This window comes from Meriones unguiculatus, chromosome 1 (genome assembly GCF_030254825.1).
Source record: "Meriones unguiculatus strain TT.TT164.6M chromosome 1, Bangor_MerUng_6.1, whole genome shotgun sequence".
Classification (NCBI taxonomy): domain Eukaryota; kingdom Metazoa; phylum Chordata; class Mammalia; order Rodentia; family Muridae; genus Meriones; species Meriones unguiculatus.
The window spans coordinates 38343015-38368519 of NC_083349.1; the positions used below are offsets into that span (position 1 = coordinate 38343015).

At 37.3% G+C, this 25505-nt stretch overlaps 1 protein-coding gene across 2 annotated transcripts in view; it reads left to right on the plus strand.

Moving 5' to 3' along the window:
- Window positions 1-25066, plus strand: part of Abhd17b (abhydrolase domain containing 17B, depalmitoylase) — a 32475-nt gene extending 7409 nt beyond the window's left edge. For both annotated transcript variants that reach the window (XM_021658962.2, XM_021658961.2), the window contains exons 2-4: window positions 17999-18468; window positions 21171-21350; window positions 23533-25066. In XM_021658962.2, the coding sequence (XP_021514637.1) occupies window positions 18002-18468; window positions 21171-21350; window positions 23533-23752 (867 nt within the window). In that variant the 5' untranslated portion in view covers window positions 17999-18001 and the 3' untranslated portion in view covers window positions 23753-25066. The remainder of the gene's footprint in view (window positions 1-17998; window positions 18469-21170; window positions 21351-23532) is intronic.
- Window positions 25067-25505: the final 439 nt, after the last annotated feature.

The window sequence follows — 25505 nt, forward strand, 5'->3', positions numbered from 1 at the left end:
TGAGAAGTGATGTTAGACTTACAGAGTTGCAAGCCTTTATCCTTCAAAATATGGTGTCTCTGGGGCTAAAGGAATTCTTTTTAGTATGGCTTTGTTGAGGAATTTCAGATTTGTTTTGAAGATCTGTAGTCACATGAAATGAGCTAGAAAATACATACAGGATTGGGGATATAGCTCAGTGGAAGGGGGCTTGACTAGACTTGACAAGGCCCTATGTACAATCCCCAGCGCTAGGAGGGACTTGAATAAGGAATATATTTACTGTAGATCACAATAAAGAATTAATTGAAACAGCCTCATTGATTTCTTGTGGTCATTCCCTATAGGACAAACAAAAACAAAAGCATATGCCTCCGAGAACAAAAATGGAAGGCTGTTTATCAGTCAGTTGCAATAAGCTTACTTGGCTTCTGAGTTTAGTATGTCCTTAAGAATGCTTTGAAAACTGATAATTTGACGTAGTTTGTGTAATAACCTCCAAAAAATTGTGTCCCCAGATTGTGACCTAGATTTTGATTCTGATTAGTTTCTTACACAGTGTACCCTCCACACCCCCATCCAAAAAAAAAAAAAAAAAGTATATAATGTACCAAAAGAAAAAAGAAAAGGAAGGAGGTAGATTCCTGGCTGTTCAGCTCAGGCTTGCCTTACATCTGCCTGTCTCAGACACCCAAATAACTGATTCCATTTTGTTCACCCAATTTTAGAGCAAGAAAGTAGTATTAGTTAGGACCTCTTGCTCTTAAATGTCACTCTAAACCCCAAGGGTACTAGAGTTATCACTTTATATGTTAGGATCTGTAAAACATTGTATCTCATAACATGGGAATATAAAAATCAAAGTGAAACTGGCTGAAGAGAGTTTCTAAACCAGACAGCATGGGCATAGAACAGTTCAGGGGAGATTTTTCTTTTCCCTTGAGAAGTAAACCTTGCATTAGCTTTGGTGTGGGGGAAGGGGAGTTCTTTTTTTGGAGGGAAATGATGAGGAAGATCAGTAGATTATGTACAGTTATGCAAATGCGCGGAAGCACAAAAAGCATATCTGTATCTAGGATCAGCATGTTCAGTAGACTGAATGAGTAAAGAAACAAGAGTAGAGGCCAGGATGTAGGGGGACTCCTATATGACATTCTCTTGAGAGAGGATTGGTGGAGAATACAAGGGAAAGGGCCATTGATTTAATATGGCAGAAAAATACAGACCGAAATGTTTAGGGTGTAGAGTTTAATGGAGGGATTTTTAAAAATCTTTAGATCTAGATAGGCTTTGGTGTCCTTAAGTGTGTTAAGTGGCAGTTATAGCCTTGAATTTAGCCAACATGGTGGCTCATTCCTGTAACCCTAGCAGAATTGTTTGAGGCTAGCTTTGGTTAGTTAGTGGCAGAGGTAGTTAGTGGTATTTTGCAGGGAGAGGAAAATTGAGAGTTGGAGTGAAATAAAAAGATAAAAGGCAAAAGACCAATCAGTCAGAAAAATAAAAAAAAACTTGAAGACTGCCGAAATTGAGGTTAAAAAGATTAGCTTTAAGAAAGAAGGAAAGGACAATATTGTTACATTACTACAAAATATTTAGCAGAGCTTGGTGGCACATGCTTGTAATCCCAGCAGAGAAGATGGATGTCTGAATTTGAGGCCAGCCTGGTCTACAAAGCAGTCTTGTCTCGAAAACAAAAACAAACAAAAAGATACATTAAGGTGAAGATAAAATTCATTTTAGGCCTAAAAGGTAGAAATTTGAATCTGAAGATAGTCAGATATGGGAGTCTGTCTCTGCGTGCATGCTTGCGTGCAGTGAGTCTTTGTTTATAAACAGAAAAAATAATACCAGGGGAGGGCCACAGAGGAAACTGATCTACAGATTCTCTGACTGAGAATCAGAGAGATTCACTATGAGTGAAACTTTCTCAGGAGAGGGGAAAAAAAAAGATGATAATAATTTGATTAATTTCTAATGTTTAGAAGAGTGGTCAAACACGTGACTAACCAACTAAAAACATTTTTGTGTAGCTAGTTAGTGTATAATACAGGTAAGACTATCTAAACTTCCCAGCAGAACTGCCAAATGACAGTTGAGAAAACTGGCGCTAAGAAACTTATTGCCTAAGGTCACATACAGAATCACTAAGGTATGATTTGAATGCACAGGCCAGGCCCTAAGTTAAAACCTGATGTATTAGGATCAATTTCGTTGCAAAGTCTGTCAATCCTGATCACTAGAGTTGCATTCTGGGAACTCACGTGGTCCTAACTTACACATGGGTACTGAGGCACATGCATGCTTACATAAATATACAGATACGTGTACACATAAATGAGTATAATTTAAAATAATTTTAATTGCAAGAATTGGAGAAGGCTATTTAGGGTTTGCCTAGTAAAATCAAAGAAATTTTTTAAAACTTCATTTTTTTATATGAAATTTTTTTGTTTTCTCAAAAAGATAGCATTTAACATCATAAAAGTAGGAGAAACAACCTCAGAATAGAAGGCATATACCTTTAAGTAAAAATGTATTAGCTTAAAATTGATACACAGTTTCCTACTACTCAACTTGACTGCATTTAAAAAGAAAAATAGGTACAGTATATGACCAGACCCATAATTTTCGCACTGAAAAGTAAGAACCTGAGCTTGAGGCTAGCCTGGGCAACACTAGAAAGACTATCGCAGACCAAGTAAGCAAATAAATTATATCCTTATTAAGTTTACTTGACATATCTAATTTGTCCATAACTATTTCTGTTTTGCCAAAGAATGATGACAACTTAAACACAAACTAGCATTGTACTCAAACTACCACTGCCTAGAAATAATTATGAAGAGGGCTGGAGAGATGGCTCAGAGGTTAAGAGCACTGGGTATTCTTCTGAAGGTCCTAAGTTCAGTTCCCAGCAACCACATGGTGACTCACAAACATTTATGAGATCTGGTGCCCTCTTCTGGTGTGCAGGCACACATGCAGGAAGAATACTGTACAAATAATAAATAAATGTTTTTTAAATAAGTAATTATGAAATAGCAACTCTGTAAGCACAGGGTGGTACATTACTGTTTCAAAACAAACTCCGTATGATTGAAGTCTTGACGGTGCTTATAAAAATTGTTGTGATTCTATTTGTTTGTTTATTAGAGGGTGGCCCTGGCTGTCCTGGAACTCACTATGTAGGCCAGGCTGGCTTGGACTCAGAGATCTGCAACAAACGGTAGTAACTGAGAAGTAACAGCTTTCATCTGTCCCTTCTCATTCTGTCTGGCCTTGTAATTTGTGGTTTCAGGTTCCTGCTGTTGAAGGAGTGAGCTAGGTGTCTGTCTGCACCTGCCAGTTATAGTTTTGAAAGTAATGTGTAGTAGCTTAACAGCATTGATGCCAACATTTGTCTCCTAAGTCCTATAGAATGTGGACATTGGTAGAGGATAGGTGCCTATCTCCTGCTGTTAAGTACTAAAAGGCTTGGGGCTGGCATGACTTGGATTCTTGCCCACATATTTTTTGAGTTAGACTACTCCAGTAGTTACAGCTGACTACCTTGAATACATCAAGGAAGACACTTAGAACATCAAATTTATAGCTATTGTGATGTTTAGACATCATGTAATACCTCATCAACTAAGGGACATGTGCTATCCCTAGGGCTTCAGGAACAAATTACTCAGTTTTTTTCAAGTGCCCCATGTCATTTAAAAATTCTTCAGAGAGATCAATCCTGTCTGTTAGCACACATTTCAAAGCTGTTGCATCATCTCCAAAACTCCCAAACATACAGGAATGTCCTAAGTTTTGCCAACTCAAAGCTTTAAATTATCCTCTTAAAGACAAAGTTGACCAAAATGGCATACCACATACACCAGAAGAAAGCATGTCCTCTCTTAGAAGGAATAAGTCTACCTGGGACTTTTTGTGTAGCCCAGGTTGACCTGAAACTCAAGATCCATGTTTCTATTTCCCAAGTGTTAAAGTATATAACCCTTGTCTTTTCTCCACCATTCAAATGACTTTTTTAAATTATTTATAAGTGTATATGCCTGTGGTGCTGAGGAGAGGGGTACCATGGCATGCCTCTTGAGGTCAGATGACAACTTTGTGGAGTTGATTCTCTCCTACTTTTATATGAGTTTTAGGTATCAAACTCTGCTCATCAAGCTTGAACATCAAACCCTTTGCCCACTGAGCCAACTTGCTGCCCTCTTAATAGCACATTGTTATTTAAAGATTTATTTTTTTATTATTTTTATAAATTCTGTGTAAATATGAAGGGGCTATGAGCATGTGAGTGTCAGGACTCCGTGAAGACCAGATGTGTCTCTGTGGAGCTGACATTTCAGGCAGTTATGAACCACCCAGTGTGAATCCTGGAAATACCACTCAGGTCCTCTTGTAAGGGCATTATGTGCTCTTAAACAATTGAGCCATCTCTCCAGCCCCTCACCCTCATGATGGATGCTTTTTTTGTTACCTTTTATTCTACTTAAATTATGTGTTTATGTGCTAGTATCTGAGTATGTGCAAGTGAATGCAGATACCCATGGAAGTCAGACACTGAAATCCCTGAAACTGCAGTTAAAAGCAGTTGGGAACCACCTGGCCTGAGTGCTGGTAACTCAGCTCGGGTCTTCTGAAAGAGCTGTACAAGCTCAAATGAAGCTTTTTAAGGACTTTGGAGCCTTGTGAGGGAAAACAGAGTATAGGTTGACAGATTAAAAATATAGTATTGTTATGACTATAATTTATGAATTGGTATGGAGTTGGTATTTATATGCTGTAGTTAATGGACTTACCCAGGTAATGCATGTCTCTGTTTAGCAATTTAATATGTTATCCTAAAAGTTATTTCTCACCTAATTGATCCGTTCACTTCGTTGCCTTCTGGATTTTAAACATTCAGAAAGTAGATTTCTGTTACACACAGAGTGCATTGTAGATTAGAAACAAAACAGTGGTACTGGTGTCCAGAAAAAAAATTTAAGCCACGAATATGTACATATTAGTGCTTAGAACTCTGACTCAGAACAACAAAATAAACTCTTCCCTCCAAAACTACCTTAGTATTATCTCAGTTTGTACTCTGTGTAGTCTTTGTAATACAGTAACTGATTTCATGGAATGAACACCATCTAGAAAAGACAATAAGCGTTGGGCTGGAGAGATGGTTTAGCTAGTAAGAGCAAATAATGGTCTTGCACAGGATCAGAGTTCTGATCACCAATGTCAAATAGCTCACATCTGCCTTTAATTCCAGGTCCAGGAGGTCTAGATGCTTCTGGGAGCACCTGAACTCAAGTATACATTCTCATACACAAACACAGGGTCAGTGGTATCAATGTGTTTTTAAAGCAGGGAGTTGATCATCTTTAAGCTGTCTAGATTCAGAGGACTTCTGAGTAGAAGAAATTTACATTTACTTTCATTTGTTAAGTACGTTTTAAGTTCCTTTTATCACTGTTTTTGTCAAAACCAGGAACTATTATGGAAGAATAGAAAAGATGATACCTATAAATACAGAGAATTTCATGTTTTCTCATTGCCATTTAAGGATGGTAGAAATAACAAATGGGAATTTGTTATCAATTTTAGAATCTCAAGATGTTTAGGTCAGTGAAAATGTCCTTCCTCTGTGATACTGTTTTGGCCTGTTTTCAGAGTGTTTTCCTGTCTAGAGATATAATTTAACGCTTTTTAAATATACTTAGTATTTTTAATGGAATACGGAATCAGATTCATTTTCTGTGGAGGCAAGGTGAGGAAGAGAACTACACCTACTAAAAATAATATTGGAATGAAATGTGTCCCTCAAGAATCTGTGTATTGGTCTAGAGATAGAGCTTAAATAGAGAGATATAGCTTAGCAAATGGCCTTTGTAAAGATGAAAAGGACAGCCATTGTAAGAGCTTACTTTGTTTTTCTCTATTTTCAGATATAAAGTATACAGTGGTGACTACAACACACTAAAAACTCAATACTGTCAGGCTTATCTTAAATTGCCTTAACTAATTTTACAAACTTTCATTTCCCCTGTGTTCATGACTTTTCTATTTATATGGTGATAAAACACCAAAACCAAGGCATATTACAAGAGTTTATTTGGGCTTATGGTTCCAGAGGCTTAGAGTCCTTGACAGTGGAACAAAGGCATGACAGCAAGAGAAGGAAGCTGAAGGCACAGTTCTTGAACTCCAAGTACAAAGCAGAAAGAACAAACAAATTGACATGATTTGAGCTTTCAAGGTCTGCCTACATTGGCACACTTTTCCAACAAGGCCACACCTTAAACAGTGCCACCAACTGAAGACCAAGTGTGGCTATGTGGGATGTATCATTTAAATCCACATTGTACTCCCTGCTCCCTAGAGTCTTGTGGCATTATCATAATACAAAAGGCATTTAGTCCAACTTTCAAATTCCCCATAGTATTTCACAGTCTTAATACTGAGTCTAGACTCTTTTCTGAGATTCAAGACAAGCACTTAATTGTAAGCCCTATAAAATAAAAAAAGCAATTTTCATAGTTTAACATACAATGAATGTACAGTACATAACTGGAATACAGAACATATATTACCATACTCAAAGGGAGGGATGGGGAGATGGTGAGGAAATAACTAAACCAAACCAAGATGAAAACTCAGCAAGGCAAACACCAAATCCAGATATTCTACATTCAGTGTCTGGAATTTTAATTTTAAAGGGCTCAGATTCAGATAGCTTTTTTCCTCCAGCTTTACTGCCTGCAGCATACGTTTCTTTCTTGGACTGGTTACATTTCTTGTGTGCTCTCCTTGGCAGATAGATACCTCATAGCTCAACATCTCCAACATCTTGGGGTATCCAGTGCAACACAGCCTTTACTTCCTCAGCTTCATGCAATGTCAGACGTTGCCTGGCTTCATTGGCTTCTGAAACGGTAGAGGAAGAATCCTCCTCCTGCATTCTCCATGACTAAAGCCAGTACCATGTGGATCACACTGGCAAGTTTGCCTGGGGTTTTGCCTGATGTGAGATGTTTCTTCTTGCAGTGAGCAGCAGTAATTGCACAAACTCAAACTGGTTGAAATGATGAAAATAAGTGACTGTTGAATGCTCAGCCTTAAATGGAACATCTACATAACTTAACCTATGGCTACGAAACATCTAAAGAAAGTTGAGAAGATATCTAAAAGCTGTATGAGAAAGGCAAGAGCATTATGAAACACCTCCCAGGCATGACAGGGCTATTGACAAAAAGAAAGAAAGATCAGTGGAGTGGAAGTCTCAATCAGATAGCTCAGTCCTAAGAGATGAACAATATATTTAGTCATCTGGATGGGACATGAGCCTTAGGCATGTGAGTACTGGTCTAGTCAGTCTTTAAGGAGTTATAACTTCCTGGAGTCCAGATCTAAGAATACCTCCCTGATGGCAGCCTGTGGAGCCTGTAAGTATACTGTCAAAGTTGTGGTTAGGTAAAGGCTAAAACTTGCAAACAGTAGTATGTAATCATGGGGCTGATGTCTACCCAGAGAGCCCTGCATTCACCAAAAGATAGTAAGGGAGGGGCATAAATACATGCTGCTCCTCTAGTCTCCCACACCTCCAGGCTAGGTTTCCTGTGTAACATGTATGTGGTTATCAACTTTTCTTAATGATAGTTTTTGGACAGTGATATTTTACTCTCACTCTGGGTATCCCTATTGCATCAGCACTAGTTCTATAAAACATCTCTGGACTCGGGAATCTACCCTGCCCGTGGCTTATAATATTTTAAAAGAAGTATTTTCGTGATATAAAATATAAAAAAGCAAAGTACCATTTTCAGTTACAAAGCACACAGATGGACCCAGAGATTTTTAGCCTGCTGGCTAATCCTTCATGTAACTGGTGTACACTAGACAGCCAGTTTGTCTGGGTGGGGTTAGGGCCCTCTGTTACTTACTCTCTTATCTAGGTGTAAAGTCAGGACAGGGTAGATGGCTAGAAGCTTCTATCACTCCCTCCCCATATTCTCCTAAATATGTATAGGCAGTCTTCCAAGCTTTCATAGAAACAAGTCATTTGCCTGATAGGACCTCAGTTAACACTCCTTGCTCCAACAGTTTACTTTTAAATTTCAAATTTCTGTTAGACCTTGCTTCTTAATTCTCAGGTCAACTTTGCAGGGTCAGTAGATTTCCATTATTGTTGCCAGACCATGCTGTTACACATCATATATATTTTTCAAGGCTTATGTGTTTGCCCTCTGGTAGTTGAAAGTGAATGCTAAATTTCAGAAAATCAGTACATGTCAAATATTTTGCAGTTAATTTTCAGAACTTTCTGTCTCTTAAGAAACTTCATTTTGTGAGATAGCCATTTCTCTGACATTACAATGGTAACAGCAAGATATTTCTTTTTAAGACAGTATACTTAGATAGTTCAGCCTAGTCTCAAATTTGAAATCCTCTTGCCTTTGCCTCCCCACTGCTGGAATTACAGGTATATGTTAATACATGGCCATTACAGGAATTAAGGGGGACAGTAAGACATAGCCCTTAGTATAGGGGAGCATGAAAATAATCTAATTATTGGTCAAAAGGAACTGATTTTTCTTTAGGAAGAATACTTCCCAACTAAGTTGTATTAGTTTAATATTATCCCCACACACACAGGGTTTCTCTGTGTAGCCTTGGCTGTCCTTGACTCACTTTGTAGACCAGGCTGGCCTCAAATTCATAGAGATCAGCCTACCTCTGCCTCCCTGAGTACTGTGTTTATAGGCATGCACCACTGTGCCCAGCTAATAATCTTAATACAAAAATATAATGAGAGAGATAAGGACACTTGAGTCTGCTCTCAACCATGTATATAAGCACAAATTTTTGTTTGTTTTTTGAGGCAGGGTTTCTCTGTGTAGCCTTGGCTGTCCTAGAATTAGCTCTATAGACCAGGCTGGCTTCAAACTCATAAAGATTTGGCTTGCCTGTGCCTCCTGAGTGTTGAGATTACAGGTGGGTGCCATCAACACCACCAGGTTATAAGTACAAAAACCTTAGGCAAATATTAGCAACATCAGTCTAGCAATGTCTAACTATTATACATATTCTTACCAATACAACTATTTTAGGAATAAAAAATTGGTTTTTCTAACATTTGTCCCATTAAACTCTTTGGAAACTAAAAAGGGAAAGAAACTTTCTTAATTTTATTTTAGATTTATTTATTTTATGTGTTTGGGTGTTTGTCTGAATGCATGTCTGTATACCACATGTGTGTTTGCCCTGGAACAAACTACTCATTATAGGCAGTTATGAGCTACCATGTGGGTGCTGGGAATTAAACTCAGCTTCTCTGGGAGAATATCTTCTACTCTCAACTTCTGAACCGTCTCTGCAGCACTCAAACTTTCTTAATTTATGAAGACTACCTGCTTTAAAATTCTATGGAAAAAAGTTATCCTTGAAAAGATTACTATCTGTTAGATAAATTGTGGTGTATGCTCATAATCCCCACATTTGCCAGGTGGCAACCAACCTGGACTACAAAGCAAGATTTTATCTCAAAGAGAAAGAAAAGGCTATGTCACTGTTCCACCCTTAACCAGGAGCTTGTTTGGCAGTGCTATAGATAGGAGCCTTGGGAAAGGAGGAAAATGTACTGAGCATGTAAGTATCAGCTGATACAGATTTAAGAGCTATAGTAGAGGTGCTATACATGAGTATGTTTTCAGAAGAAGAGTGAAAGAGCTTGTTCTGGAGTATAAAGACTCCCAAGATTGTAGTTCTAGGTTCAGTGCCATTCATTAGCATCCAAAAGTCTGACTTGTTTTCATTAAAACATCAATTAATCTAAATAATACATATCCCTGGGGTGCTAATGCATACACCTCTGCAAATTGATGACACTTTTTTCTTCCTGAATCTTGGGGTGAATCTGGGACCTCACACATGCTAAGCAAGTGCTCTGCACTGAGCTGCAACCCTAGCTCTTATTCTATTTCGGGTATGTTTTGAGAAACAGAAATTTAACAGTATTGAATTATATGTCCAATGACTTTCTAGGATCTGTACCACCTTTCTCTAGAAAAAGTCATACTGCAAAGCCTCCGGAGAGAAGAGCAAAAGAACTGTAATATGTAAACACCAAGTCTAGGGTTTGCTTGTTCTGCCATCATATTGCCAATGCCACCTTTCCTTTCACACACTGAAGCAGCTTGTCCCACCTTCATTTTTATATCTCAGAGTTCCAGAACTGTGTGTGTGTGTGTGTGTGTATGAAATGTGTAGCTCTAATTTTTTTTTTCCACTGAACCCATCCATATTCATACTTAGGACCTGGGTTCAGTTCCAGAATATTAGCAGTCATTTGGAAATCAACTGTGGGAAATGAGAAGCTCTGTTACCCTACAGCGCTGCACCTCACTACCTAGCTCATCCTCACTACCTTAAGTTATAACATTAACTTATTAAATGTAAATCATTGTCATTGTAGGTTGGTGAGGTAATCAGTAAAGTGCTTGTCCTGCAAGCCTGAAAACATGAGTCTGAACTTGCTGGCGCCCCCCAGGCTTGGTGTCCAGCACTGTGAGAGTGGAGCTCACTGGCTGACTCAGGGTGCAGTGAGAAACTCTGGCTCAAAAAAATACAATAGAGGGATAGAGAAATGACTCAGCAGTTAAGAGCACGAGGTGTTCTCTTTAGGGGAACCAGGTTTGGTTCCCAGTACAACATGATACATTGCTGTCACTTTAACCCTCTAATGTTCACCTCTTATTAACAGACATCCATTCTGTTTGTCCAGTACTGAGGTTGCATTCAGAATCCCTTTTTTTCTGGTTTCTTCATCTGTTCATTCAAAGCATCAAGCTTTAGTATTTTTGTGGCCATATAGGAGGAGCATTACATACATAGGTAGGTGCATGTCAACTGGATGCCAGGGATTAACCTTGTATGGCCGTTCTCAGAACTTTGCTTCGCTTTGCTTTTAGGACAGGGTCCCAGATTTGACCCTGCTAATATAGGTGGCCAGCAGACCTTAGAGAGTCCCCCTTCTTTTTTTTCCTCCAACACTGAGATTACAAAGTCATGCCCTACCACCACATCCACATTTTTACATGAGTTCTGCCTCAAAAGGAATTAAGGCCATGGCAAGTACTTTACTAACTCAGCCAACTCTCCAGTTCCCGGCACTAATTTTAATAACTAACGTGACCAAGTGTTCTGAAGTTTAGCTTGGTAGTAGAGTACTTATTCCACCTGAATAGCGAGCATTAAACATTAGAAATGATGGCAGTCAGAAATGGCATGTGTTAAGGCAGGCTAGCCTGGGCTATATTTTAAAAGACTGTTACTATATTTTATTTTATTTGATGTGGGGTCTCGCTATGTAGCTCTGGCTGTCCTGGAACTCGCCATGTAGACCAGACTGGCCTTGAACTCAAAGATCTGGCTTAAGCTATAGCTAAGGGTGTATGTATGTGTCTTATGCCTATAGAAAGGGAAATAAGGATGGAGGCTGAAGTGCATAATAGAAAACAGGACAGTCTGTCAGGCATTAGAAAATCCACACCTCTTGAAAAAATGAGGTTACCTCAATATTAAATAGGTAATTGTCTAGGTTAAGATTTCTACAGTTGTGGCTGGAAAGATGGCTCTGGTTAAGAGCACTGGTTATTCTTCCAGAGGCTCAGGTTCAAGCCCCAGCATGCGCATGGCAGCTCACAACTGTAAGTCCAGCTCCAGGGGATCTGACACACTCACACAGACATACATGTAGGCAAAACACCAATGTACATAAAATAAAAATAAAATCCTTGAAAAAAAAAAAGATTTCTGCAGTTGTATAAAACACCCCAACCATAAGCAACTTAGGAAGGAAAAGATTTATTTCATCTTAGCTTGTAATCCATCATCTGGGGAAGTCAGGGCAGGAGCCTGGAGGCAGGAACTGATAGAGGAGTGTTCCTTACTGGCTTGCTCCATCATGGCTTGCTCAGCCTCTTTGTTCTTTGTGTCTTATGGACAGACAGTATATATGTATAAGTTTGTGTTAATGGCATTAGTGGTTCTTAGTTCCCCCACACACACACACCTAGTACTCAACAGTCACTTAGCCTTAGCACTTTGCCCATTAAGAATTTGTGCCTTCACTGCTGTTTACTACAGAAAATAACTTCTGGACAAGATCAGGAACAACACTAATTTATGAGTCATAGCCAGCAGGAAGTTTTAAGGATGGTTGCAGCTTGATTTCTTTATGTCCTACAACAAAAGTATATTGTGTCTTCAGCAGTTGGGTATTACAACCTAGTTGTGGTAGACAACAAAGAGTGGTGTTATTTTGGCGTCCACTGGGGCCTCCATGACCAGTAACTCATGAAGATACCACATGCCTCACTGAGATTTTCATTTAACAGTCACATCTGCTGCGGGGAGCATTGTCCAGCTATTCTGGGTTCCTGTATTCAAACTCATTTTAATTGTATATTTTAGTGAGATTAAAAGGTACTGGGTTTCCAAGACACGACTTTATGTATCCTTAGTTCTGGCTAACCTTTCTCCGCCCTGTTTTCTTCCCCGTCCCTCCACCACCATCCCTGCTTAAGCTTTTAATCCTAGTATCAACTCCATGTCCCATCACCCCATAATGCTTCATCCTCCCACATATAGGCCTTTCTAACTTCTTGACCTCTACAGACACTCCACATGAAACACACAAATATAAATGTCAAAGCTAGGATCCACCTGAGAGAGAACATGTGACATTTGTCTTGCTAAACTTAGGGTGCTTCGCTTAATATGATGTTTCCCAGTTACATCCACATTCCTGAATTTCTATGGTTTCTTTTTTTTTTTTTTTTTTTTTTTCAGAAATGATTAGAATTCCATTGTGTTTATGTACCACATTTTCATTACCCGTTCATTAGCTGATAGACATCTAGGCTAGTTCCGTTTCCTATTTATTGTAAATAGAGCATCAGTGAACATGGATGTGCAAAGATTTGAAGTCCTTTGGATAGATGCCCAGGAGAGGCATAAATTTGTTTATGATAGTGGTATTTAACATTCTAAAAAACATCCACAAGGATTTCCATAGGTACTGGACCAATTTTCATTTCAACCAACAGTGTATATAAATGTTTTCCTTTCCCCACATCCTTACCAGCATCTGTTGTCATGTTTTCTTGCTCATAGCTATGCTGACTAGGATGAGATGTAATCTCAATGTAATTTTAATTTTCATTTCTCTGATAGCTAATGTTGAGAATTTTAATGTATATAGCCATTTCTATTTCTTTTTCCAAAAACTTCATTTCTGTATCTTCTTTTTTTTTTTTTAATTTTTGATTTCAAGACATTTAATTTCTTGGATTCTTTGTGTGTTCAAGATACTAATCCTCTGTTGGAGATATAATTGGCGAAGATGTTCTCCCATTCTGTAGGATGTTTCTTCAATTGGTTCAGTTTTATTTGCTCTACAGTAGTTTTTAAATTTTATGAGATCCCATTTATTGGTATTGGCCTTATTTCCTGAGCAACCAAAGGCTATGTTGAGGCCCTTGATCCATTTCGATTTTGTGCAGTGACAAGGATTTTAGTTTCCTCTACATGTAGATATTCAGTTTTTCTGTCACCATTTGCTGAAGATGCTTTGTTTTCTTTTCTTTTTCTTTTCTTTTTGACATCTTTGTCAAAAACAATCAGGTGGCTGTAGTTAACAGGTCTTATATCTGAGTTCTCTACTCTGTTCTGTTCTATTGATTTACATGCATGCCTTGTGCCAGTACTGTACTGTTTTTATTACTATGGCTCTGTTGTATAACTTGAAATCAAGTATGATGATAACTAAGCACTATTCGTCTTTCGCAGGACTGCTGTTCTTTTCCGGAATATCTTGTGCTGCTTTATGAGTTTTAAGATTGTTTTGTTTTATTTCTGTGAATAACATCACTGGAATTTTGATTGGGATTGTATTCAATCTATAGTTTGCTTTTGGTAAGATAGCCATTGTCACAATACTTATTCTTTCAGTCCGTGAGCATGGGAGATCCTTCCATCTTCTAGTGTCTTTCTCAATTTATTACGTATTTTAAAGTTTTCATTATAGAGTTCTTTCATATCCATGGGTTTGGTGGGATTTTTGTTTATTGGGACTGGATGCTGTTCTTATTTGTTTGGTTTTAGACAATAGGATTGTTTCCCTGATTTCTTTTTCAGATTTGTCAATGGTATGTGGGAAGGCTGTTGGTTTTTATATATTAGTTTTATACTCTGCCACTTTGCTGAAACTGTTTTAGTAGCTCTAAGAGTTTCCTGGTGAAGTCTTCCTTTGGGGTCTCATGTTATACATACATACCATCTGCAAATAGAGAGACTTCTTACTTTCCTATTTGTATCCCTCTTAAATTCTTCCCTTGTCTATTGCTCTAGCTCATATTTCTAGTAGTATATTGAATAAGTGAACAAACTTAACCTTGTTTCTGATTTTAGTGGAAATGCTTTTGAGATGTGTTTCTTTTGAGATTTTTGTCTTTTTATTTTTTCTTTGTTTCTCTCCCCCAAAACCCACCCCAATTCCTCAGAGCTGAAGACTGAACCTTACACTTGCTAGGCAAGTGCTCTACCACTCAGCTAAATCCCAAACCCCTCTTCAGGACTTTTAACATGAACAGATATGGGACGCCTTTTCTTGCATCAATTGATATAACAATGGAATTTCTATTCCTAAGTCTGTCTATACATATAACATAAAATTTATTGATTTGTATATATTGAATCATTCCAGCATCTTTGGAATAAAATTTCTCATTTTTGATCATTATCAGTGATCTATTATTCTTTGTGTTCTTGAATTCAATATCTTGCTGAGAATTTTTGTATCAGTGAAATTGCTCTGAAATTTTTCCTTGCATTCTTACTGATTTTGGTATCAGGTTTGTATTAGCTTTGTAAAAGTGTTAAGTACTATTCTTTCTTCTTCTGTTTTATGGAATGGCTTGAGAAGCATTGGCCATTAATTTTAATTCTTTGAAGCTCTGATAAAATTCAACAGTGAATCCATCTGGGCCTAGATATTTTTTTTATTTTATTTTGGGAGAGTCTTAATTGATGTTTTAATCTTCTTGTTATAGATCTCATTTTGTTTTAATTTTAGAAGGGTATATTTATCTAGGAATGCATTCATTTCTTTTAATTTTTCCAATTTAGTGGAATATATGTTTTCAAGGTACAACCTAATGGTTTTCTGAATTCTTCTGCCATCTTGTAATGGCTCCCTTTTCATGTCTACTTTTATTTGGGTTCTCTTTCAGTATGTTGGCTAAGAGTTTGTCAGTCTTGTTAATCTTTTGAAAGAACCAAATCTTTTGGTTGTAGATTCCTTATTCTTGAGAATTTCATGTATGTATACAATGAAATAAGATCTTATCCAGCCCGTTTTCCTCCACCAACATGCTGTATCTGAATTTCATGTCCTTTTTTTTTTTTTTGGTCTTTTTCTTTTTTCTCTCTTTTTTTCTCTGATAACTCCCTACATCTTGAAAGTGCTGCCCTGGTCTAGCACTAGCCACTGGGTCATGGGAAACTTATCAGTAATCATATCCTTCAGCAACTGTCTACTCACTATGGACAGAGGGTGGGGCTGGAGATCCTCTCTGCCCTATGTGTGCTAGGATCTTTGCTGACATGATCTTGTGTAGGCCTTGTACAAGTCACCACAGCGGCTGTGAGTTTGTGATTGTGACAGCAAATCTTGTCCAGAAAATATAATTTCCCAGGAGTCCCCTCTATCCTCCATCTCTGAAAGTATGTATACTTCTGAGCTTCTAGTTTCTTTGGCCTTCTTACCCAATCTGTGACCCCAGCCCATAAAATTTTGTTGTTCACATTTAGGTTGGGTTTTCCTGCCTGATTAACCTAGCCTAATGTGGGAAATTCCCTCATAGATAAACCAGGTTCACTTTGGTGATTCTAAATCTTGTCAAGTTGACAAGATTCACCATCACATTACCCAAAACCCTGAAGGTTATTTATTCAAATTACTGTCTTTTTAAAACCTAACCTCCTATATCACATACTAGTCCATTGTTTTAGTTACCTTTTCATTACTTTTGAAAGTATCTGAAGGTGAGGGTAGGGTCGGGGATGATGGTGGTGGCATCTGCCTTTAATCCCAGCACTTGGGAGTCAGAGGCAGGTCATCTGTCTGAGCTCAAGGCCAGCCTGGTCTACAAAGTTATTCTAGGACAGCCAACGCTATTTCACAGAAAAACCGGGTTTGGGGGTTGTGGGACAAATCAACTTTAAAAGTGTTTTTTCGGGGCTGGAGAGATGGCTTGGCTCAGCAGTTAAGAGCATTGACTGCTCTTCCAGAGGACCCTTCCCAGCATCCACATGGAAACTCAAAACTGTCTAGTCTGTAACTCAAATTCCAGTGGATCCGACACCCCCATATACATGTTTGCCAAATACCAAATGTACATAAAAACTAAATTAATTTTTTAAAAGTGTTTTTATTTTGGTGCTCAGTTTTTTGAAGGATCCAGTTCATGATCACTTGGCCCTATGTCTGTAAACATGTAGGAAGGTAGTATATCGTATTAGGAGCTCACCTCTTTGCAACAGCAAAAGAAAAAGAAGGAATCCCATAGTCCCTTTTGAGATTATATCACTGAAGACTTTATAGTCATATCATTCTGGACAACCAGTCTTTAACCATGGGCCTCAAATGATAACATTTATTTGTTTGCGTATCTCCTCCTAACCAGTGTTGGTTATAACAAAGACTCCAAAATCATTCAGCAACATTTACCTTGTGTAAACATAGACAGGTTGTATAATTCTTCTGTGCCTCAGTTGCAAGGTGGATTGAGTCATAATCTCTTATCAAAGAGTTTCTGAAAATACTTAAGTGAATTAGTGTGTGTGGGAAAGATTTTTATAAAATCCCTGGCAGTGAATAGAGTAGTTGCTCAGTTGCTCCTATATACTTTTCTTGGTGGTGATGAAAGCCCCTTCTAAGGATCAACTTTGATTTTGTTGATTCTTAGAAAAATCTCCATTGTTTTTGTTCTCTATTTTAGTAGGATCTGCATTATTTTTTTTTTCTTTTTTCTCTGTGCTTACTCTTCCCTTGCGTTGAGAACTGGGAAATATTGAAGATTTGACATAGCTCCTTTAGAAGTACAGCTATCTTTAGTGGCTATCTGACTTAATAGGAGTACTGCTTTCCTTCAGTTTTCTTCCACAACCTGAGCTTATCAGTCCCCTAAGCAAGCCATATGCCCCAGTGCTCTTCCACCCCTTGATACGTTGTAACTCTTGCTCCAGTTGTCTGCATACTGTTGTTCCAAAAGATATCTCCATGCCTTATTGTCATACCAGTATGCTGTAAGCCTTATCTGCCATTATGATTCGAGTTCTCTTGAATTTTAGGTGAGCCTTAAATTATGAACTGAAATAATAGGTCTATAATGTGAAAGGATTTATCACTTGGTTGATCAGCTTTAAGGGTTCAGAACCCTGTTTCTGTTTGAGTGTAGCAGTGACTAGTATCTTAACCCTGGTTCACTTGTGCAAATTTCTTTTCTCAAACTGATGTACAAGGATGTTTTTTTAGTATTAAGATATAAATATGAAAAAATATATATATATATACATAGTGCTGACCAATAGTATCCCCAAATGCTCATGTTTATTTACCTTCCCTTAGGATTCTGAGACTTTTCATCAAGTTACAAAAATACTAACAAAGCTAAACTCTTCTATCTTGTTTGTGGATAACTAAATGTTTTTGCTAAATAGGATCATCACTGCTTTTGGAAATATACAGTATTTGCGTCTATTTCCAGAAATGTTTGCCTCACTCCAAGATTTAAAGTAGCTCCAGAACAATGTCAGCCAACTTTACTTGGGAGGGTTCTTAAGATCATGGCTCGTAGATATTGACTACCAACAATATTCACGTATATCTTTGTTTTTGCCTGTTGTGTGAGAGTGCAGTGTCCACATCAAGTTGTTAAAGTATTTGTTGTCTTCTTTTCTTTTTCAGAAGATGAATAATCTTTCATTTAGTGAGCTATGTTGCCTCTTCTGCTGTCCACCTTGCCCAGGGAAAATTGCTTCAAAACTAGCATTCTTGCCACCTGATCCAACTTACACACTGATGTGTGATGAAAGTGGAAGCCGCTGGACTTTACACCTGTCAGAACGAGCGGACTGGCAATACTCTTCCAGAGAAAAAGATGCTATTGAGTGTTTCATGACCAGAACCAGTAAAGGCAACAGAATTGCTTGCATGTTTGTGCGTTGTTCACCCAATGCTAAATATACCTTACTCTTCTCCCATGGAAATGCTGTTGATCTTGGTCAGATGAGCAGCTTTTACATAGGTCTGGGGTCCCGGATTAATTGTAATATATTCTCATATGATTACTCTGGATATGGTGCTAGTTCTGGAAAGCCAACAGAGAAGAACCTATATGCAGATGTTGAAGCCGCCTGGCTGGCTCTTCGGACAAGGTAATCATTATGGGGATCATTTCTTAATATGGTAGTTATACTGTAGAATAGTAGAATGCTTTGAACTACAATATGAAGGTATTTGCCAGCGCACACACATACTAACACTGAAATTTTGTATAATAGCCAATGGAGTCTTTAAAAGGAAATCAGATTTATATGTGTATATCAATGCCCGTGTGAATGTGGTTTTGGGTGTTTTTTGTTCTTTGTGGGTTTGTTTTTCTTGTCTCTTTTGGGGGGGGTTTCTTTACTTAAATCTAATGACACTTAAATGTTTGGTCTCAAACTTTGTTAATTGGATACAATACATACATGAATGTTTGTTCTATGATTTCTACCATTTGCTTGCTCTGTCACTAATAATTTAAGAAGCCTTTTGTTTGAATAAGACTTACGTTGGTATTTTACTTTACATTTTTGTTTACTAAAACTTGTTTGGAAAGATTATCTTGATATTCTCTGAAGTAATGTTATAAATTTAATAAAGATGTGTCTCATTTATGTCATTCTTTAACAGATTGTGTAACAGATTGTATTTGGGAACTAGATATCCATTAACCTTTCTGGACACAGTGTTGTAGATTCCACGGTGTTCTTCCTCATTAGTCATTTTAGTGTACAATAAATGGTAGATATCTTAATATAAATCATTTCTCTTTACATATCGATAATCTGCATTTTCTGCAGTATTTAAAACTGAAGCTACAGGCATAAAGAATCGATTTTTCCTAAATCATGTTTAAATGCTAATGATATCAGGGAAAACCTCATTTTATGAATAGGTATAACCACTTTTGTGAATAGGTATAACCACTTTTATAAAATGGCTTTTAAAATATTTCTTTTCCTTTACAATAAAGTTACGTCCTCAAGCAAAATTCTATGTAAAGGGAATTCTTAAATCAGTTGCAGCACTATGAAAACATTAATTTGAAAAGTAAGAAAAAGGTAAATAGTAAGTCGTAAATAGTTAACAGTGATTAAAAATTACTGTGCCAGGTGTGGTGTTACATGCCTTTGGGAGGCAGAGGCAGACAGATCTCTGTCCTCTCCCACGATCCTCAGTCTTTATCTGTGTCCTTTCTTGGAGAGACTACTGGATTGGAAGTCAGTATGTATGTGTTCTAAATACAGGTTTACTGTCAACTTACAGTGATTTTTTTTTAGTGTCTAGTCATTAAGCAGCTTAAATAAATGGGATGTCTCTAAAGTTCTTTTTAACTCATTCTCAAATTGTTATTGTTTAATTAGAACCTCTTGATTCTTGTTCCTCTTGAGTCTTGATATTGCTAGCTTTAGTGCCAGAGCTACAATTACTATGTGTTAGTCAGGTGACAGCAATAGTATGGTCTCATGAGATACAGATACTGCAGATGCTTATCCTCCTAGCTTCTTGGTTACTGGGAGCTTTCCTGAGTTAAGTAGCATGCCGAGTCAGTTAGGAATAGGTGGAACCACCTATTGTTGTACCTGATGATTGTGGAGCACAGGTTGAAGAAGCTGTGGGAAAGTATGTCATTGCCTGGATAGTAAAAATGGTCTTGAGTACCTTGAAGAGGACATAGGAAGTTTGCCTTGCTCTTGTGGTGAATAGTCAGATTGTCAGAAAGCCCCCTAACTGCCCCAAAATATTAGACACTGCTGTCCATATCACTCTTAGCTTCCAGAAACGACTACTCTGCCTTCTAAGTAGAAAAGCATACTGAAGATCTCTGTAACCTTTAGCCCCTACAGGTGCTACTATGGCACCTCACCTATATCTGAAGTAGTTTACAGATGGAACAATTACACTGTAAACAAGTAATGCTTCCTGGAACATCTTAGGTATTCGGGTAAAGTTTTATGGAGTCAGTCAGTTCACATACTTAAATCTTCAGTGGTGTTAAAGGGGATAAAGTGACAGTTTTAAGGTTTTTAGCGTGAATTCTATTCCTGATTAACTAAACAATGCCATTTGGAACTGTAGGTCATCTGATTGCATTTGTAAGTTTTGGTACATCTCTGTGAAGAGGGGAAATTTCAAGAAATACTGCAATTTGATCTTGACTAAAAGTATAGGTTCCTATATTCTTTCCATACCATAACTTTATGCAACAGCTCATCAGTATGGCCAGTTTTGAAAATCACACAACCTACTCTTGATATACAGAGAAGTCAAGAACATCTGCTCTGTTAGATAGACAATACTATCTCACTAGATAACAGCAAATATTAACCATTGGTCTATTAAAATATAAGTGATACAGTATATTTCAAACTTAAAATTACTAAAACATGATGAATGACAATTTTTTTCTTTTTCTTTTTTGTTGTTGTTGGTTTTTTGAGGGTGGGTTCTTTCGGGACAGGGTTTCTCTGTATATCCCTTGACTATTCTGAAACTCACTCTGTAAACCAGGCTGACTTGAAAGTCAGAGATCTCCCTGCCTCTTCCTCCTAAGTGTTGGAATTAGTACATGCACTACCACCATAAAATTGAAGTTTTAAAAGATTAGTAATTACTTTTCTAAATGATTAGAATTGAGCATGAAATAATTGAGTCTAGAGCTCTCAATTATTTAAAATGATAATAGCTAAGAAATTTAAATTTTTAAATATAAATTGACATTATCTCGTGAGACATTCTGTAGCAAATCTTTAGAATGATGGAATATTTCCTTCCAGTCCAACTATATTTTTCAAACTTCTGAATTTTTTAGATACGGCATTCGTCCTGAAAATGTGATTATATATGGCCAGAGCATAGGGACTGTACCATCTGTGGATCTTGCTGCTCGCTATGAGAGTGCTGCTGTTATTCTTCATTCTCCTTTGACCTCAGGAATGCGAGTTGCTTTCCCTGATACCAAGAAGACCTACTGTTTTGATGCATTCCCAAAGTAAGTTCAATATTCAAAATCATTCAGCTCCAAGAACCTTGGAATGATGTTTGTCACTGAGCTTCTACATCATGTAATTGATCACATAGGAATTGTCGAAGACTAGCTTGAAGAGTGTTAGCACATGACTGATAAAAAAGACTGAAATGAACATGAAATGAAGGCAGCAGTACTAGCATTTAGATGAGAGAAAAAAATTTGTGGATGTAAATTAACAGATCAGAGCAGCAAGCTGGATGTGGAATTCTACAAAGAACAACTTGACTAAGGCCCCAGACTTTTGCCCCAGGTGCTAAAACAGTATGAAATGTAGTAAGATGCACAGCACAAGATAAGAATGGGTGGAAGGAAGGTGATTATTGATACCCAGCCAATTGTATGTAACTTGCAAGCAAAGTTTACTCTTAAATGGCTGGAATAAGTGTCACTGCTACACATAGTATTGGATAGATTTGATCAGGAGGGCTACTTCTTGCTTTCCAAGGCAAAGACTGGTTGCCACCTGCCTTCTTCCTAGTTGAAAAAACGTTAGTGGCCTATTTTCTCAAGGACAGGGAGAAGGCAAGAAGGGAAAAACTGCCAATTTTCACTTGGTCTACTTTCCTCTTTTGGCATGAATACAAAGGATATTTTTGTGAATGGCAAGACAGAAGCCAAGATATCACTTGTTTCTTAGCAAAAGAGCAGAAGTTATTTCAAAAACAGTATTTACTCAGTAGTAGGCTAAAGAGATGGTTTAGTTGTGAACATGAGGACCTGAATTCAGTTCCTACAACTTTTTTCTTTTAAAGTAATCAAGGTGGTACTCACTTGTAAATATTTAAGTATCAGAGCAGTTGAGAGTCAGAGGTAGAAACAGGTAGATCCCAGGGGCTCCCTGGCCACCGAACCTAGTCTGTTTAACTCAGTGATGGGAATTACAGAGAGTTGCTAAGGTGATGCTTCCCCAACTTCCTCACTGAGCCTTTTTCATGTTTGACATATCTAGATATTTTCCAGAAATAAGCTAGTTGAAAAAGAAAATACACTATTCTAATCATGAATTCCTCTAAGGTAACTATATCTGCATTATTTATTAGGAAGTAGAGCCTTGAGAGTTCAGAGATCACTTAGCAGTTTCACTGAGTAATTTATTCCTTTTTAAGTGTTTTCTCTGTCTAGAGGGAGGAAATGAAGAAAACATGTTTGTAAGATTTCTTCTCTGCATATTTTTCTTTTACCAAGTTGCCTTTCTAGAATTCTGTTTATTTTGGTCTCTATCTTAAATTTAAAGTGTTCTCTCAACTATCTGATCATTCCTGGTTATCTATTCTTATATAAGAGTAGAGAGCTACTCTAGTAGACTATGCAAAACTGAAACTCTGGCCTAGATGATGAAGCCTGCCAGCCAGCATTCTCAGAAGCCAGATAGGCCCCACAGAGTCAGCCTTTTGTGTGTTGGGCGCCTGTGGTACCTTTCCCCTAAACTGGAGCTTACAGACCTTCCAGAGTTGAAGAAAGTTACACAACTTTTCCAAGAAGTCTGGGGGAAAGGGACCTTACTGTGTTTTAAACAGACTTTGAAGGGTTTTGTCATGTTTCAGTCCTCTACCTTCCTCTCCAGGGCAGTGTCTTGGCCTTGTGTGGTATTCCACTGCAGCTTGGCTGCTTCTTTCCTTTGTCTTCTACTTGCTTTACATTGTGTTTTTACCTAACTTTTTAATCAGTTATTTCACGTATTCATCCACTTTCGAGGTTTTCAGTTTTTTTATGTTAATATTCTCTCTTTTCTTATTAGTTTATAACCTTAAATCAGAAAAAAAAACATTTTGTTTGAATTTTAGTATCAGAGAGTGAAATGGGTGCAACAGGGGTTGAAATTACATGTTCAGGTATGGTCCTTGGGCTATGCTTCTTGAAGTCTAGGGGAAACTCAGTATTGAGGAACAGTGCTTAGGAGTAGGAGTGGTAATGAGTGACTCAAGCAGAACAACTGTGCAAAGGAAACTTCCTCCAGTACCCATAAGCGTGCATGAAAAGAATGGATGACTTTTTGATCCTGCTCAAACCTAAATGGCTTCCATTCCTAAAGTTGATTTGTACAGTTCTGGTGTTTGAATTTTCTGTTCTAACACAGGAAGCTTCCTTTCCTTTTTATATAGCTCATTGATTCTGTTTTATTCCCTTCTCTTTTTGTCTCCAGTATTGACAAAATCTCTAAGATAACCTCTCCAGTATTAATAATTCATGGGACTGAAGATGAAGTCATTGACTTTTCGCATGGCCTCGCATTGTTTGAGCGTTGCCAAAGACCTGTGGAGCCCCTGTGGGTTGAGGGGGCAGGACACAATGATGTGGAGCTTTATGGACAATACCTTGAGAGGTTAAAACAGTTTGTGTCACAGGAACTGGTAAATTTGTAAACTACTCTGTAAATTTGCATACTGGGTTTTCTTTTCTTGCTGAACTGCACTCCTTGGTAAATAACATAAAACCTGAAGGTTTTGTTTACAAATCATGTAAGTTGCCTTCCTAACTGTACAGGTAATGATTTGTTAACAGACTTAATGAAGGTTTTAATTACCAGAACTAGAACTGGAAATAGCAGTATCATGCAGTCAGGCTGTGTAATTTATATTTTTTCTGTGAATTTTTTTTAAACATCAAGATGAGTACTGTATGAAATTTTAATTCTATAAAATCAAATGCTGTAAAAGTATTGCCAAAAGCTTTTGCATATCAAAAGCAAATTTATAAATATTTTTAAACATCTCAATGTATTAAATATCCTGGTATACAAATGTAATATACCTTCAAAAAGCTGTATATCTAAAGCAATTCTAGTACTCAGAATAAACTGTAAAAAACAAAACTGTATGAAAACATCCAAGTTGAGTTGACGTATACTCTGTTGTACAGGGACTAGAGGCTTAAATGGTTATTTTATTGTAAAAATACATTGACTTTTCTGTATTCTCTAATTATAGTACATTTATCCTAAGGAAAAAAATGAAGTCTTAATTTTTATGCCATCTGTTAACTTACCAGCTATTCATCATGTAAATGAGAAGTCCTGATGGCGCTGAATTTTAACTAGTTATGATTTATGTTTGGTACTGTGAGACAACTACTTAACATTTTCATTCAGTTATTTAAAGGACATTTAGGGCTTCAAGAATGATTTTGTATGCAATGTTGTTTTAAATTTTGACTAATTATTAGAATTGTAGTAGTCTTCCTTATATGAATACTTGAAACTCCGTTAGTTGTTCTTTAAGACCATGAACAGACTGGCTGTGTGGTCCTTTTCCATCTTGGCTGTTTTTAAGAATAGGGCCTGTTCTTTTGGATTACTATCTAGGAATGTTATGGATTCACTCCTGAATACAGGGGATGAGAAAACATGTCATACGTTTTATATTAACCAGTATAGTAAAAAAATAAAAATAAAGCTCACACAAAAACTAAGTTGCCTTTCCTTGAATGAATCCTGCCTGAATAAATGAAAGAAAAATAAAAATTAAACTAATGGTATGTAGTCTAATTTATAATGAATGAGAATTGAAATAATACACACTGTGGATATGTTTTTAAGGCCTTATGTAGTTTTAACTGTTCTGCTTGTTCTGTGATTATGTCTAAGACTATAGTATATGATTCCTCAAAGTTTATCAAGTATTGTGAATGCTTGGTTCAGATATGTCAAATTAACAGTAAAACAACAAATGTATCACTCAGCTGTGCTTGTTTGCCTTCTTCTGAACTCCTCACCCCCACACGAAAGCAGTAAAAGTCAAACACCTTTCCAAAGTTTTCTTTATTTTTAAAAACTTTATTTTAAAGTTTTCTTTATTTTTATTGTTATTGTATTAACATACTAATTATACATTTTAGAAGATTACTTTGGTATTCCCATGTGGCCTTTTGTTTTTCGCCACCGTCCTGCTCTATGACAATAAGAACCCTGCTTTTATTTATTGTTTATCAATCTATCCATCCACCTATTTATTTAATTGTTTGTTTATTTATTTATTTATGAATTTTTGAGATGAGTCTCCCTATGTAACTCTGGCTGTCTGGAACTGACCCTGAAGACCAGGCTGGCCTTGAACTCACAAAGATTCACGTGCCGCTGCCTCATAATTGCTGGGATTAAAGGTTTGCACCACCATGCAC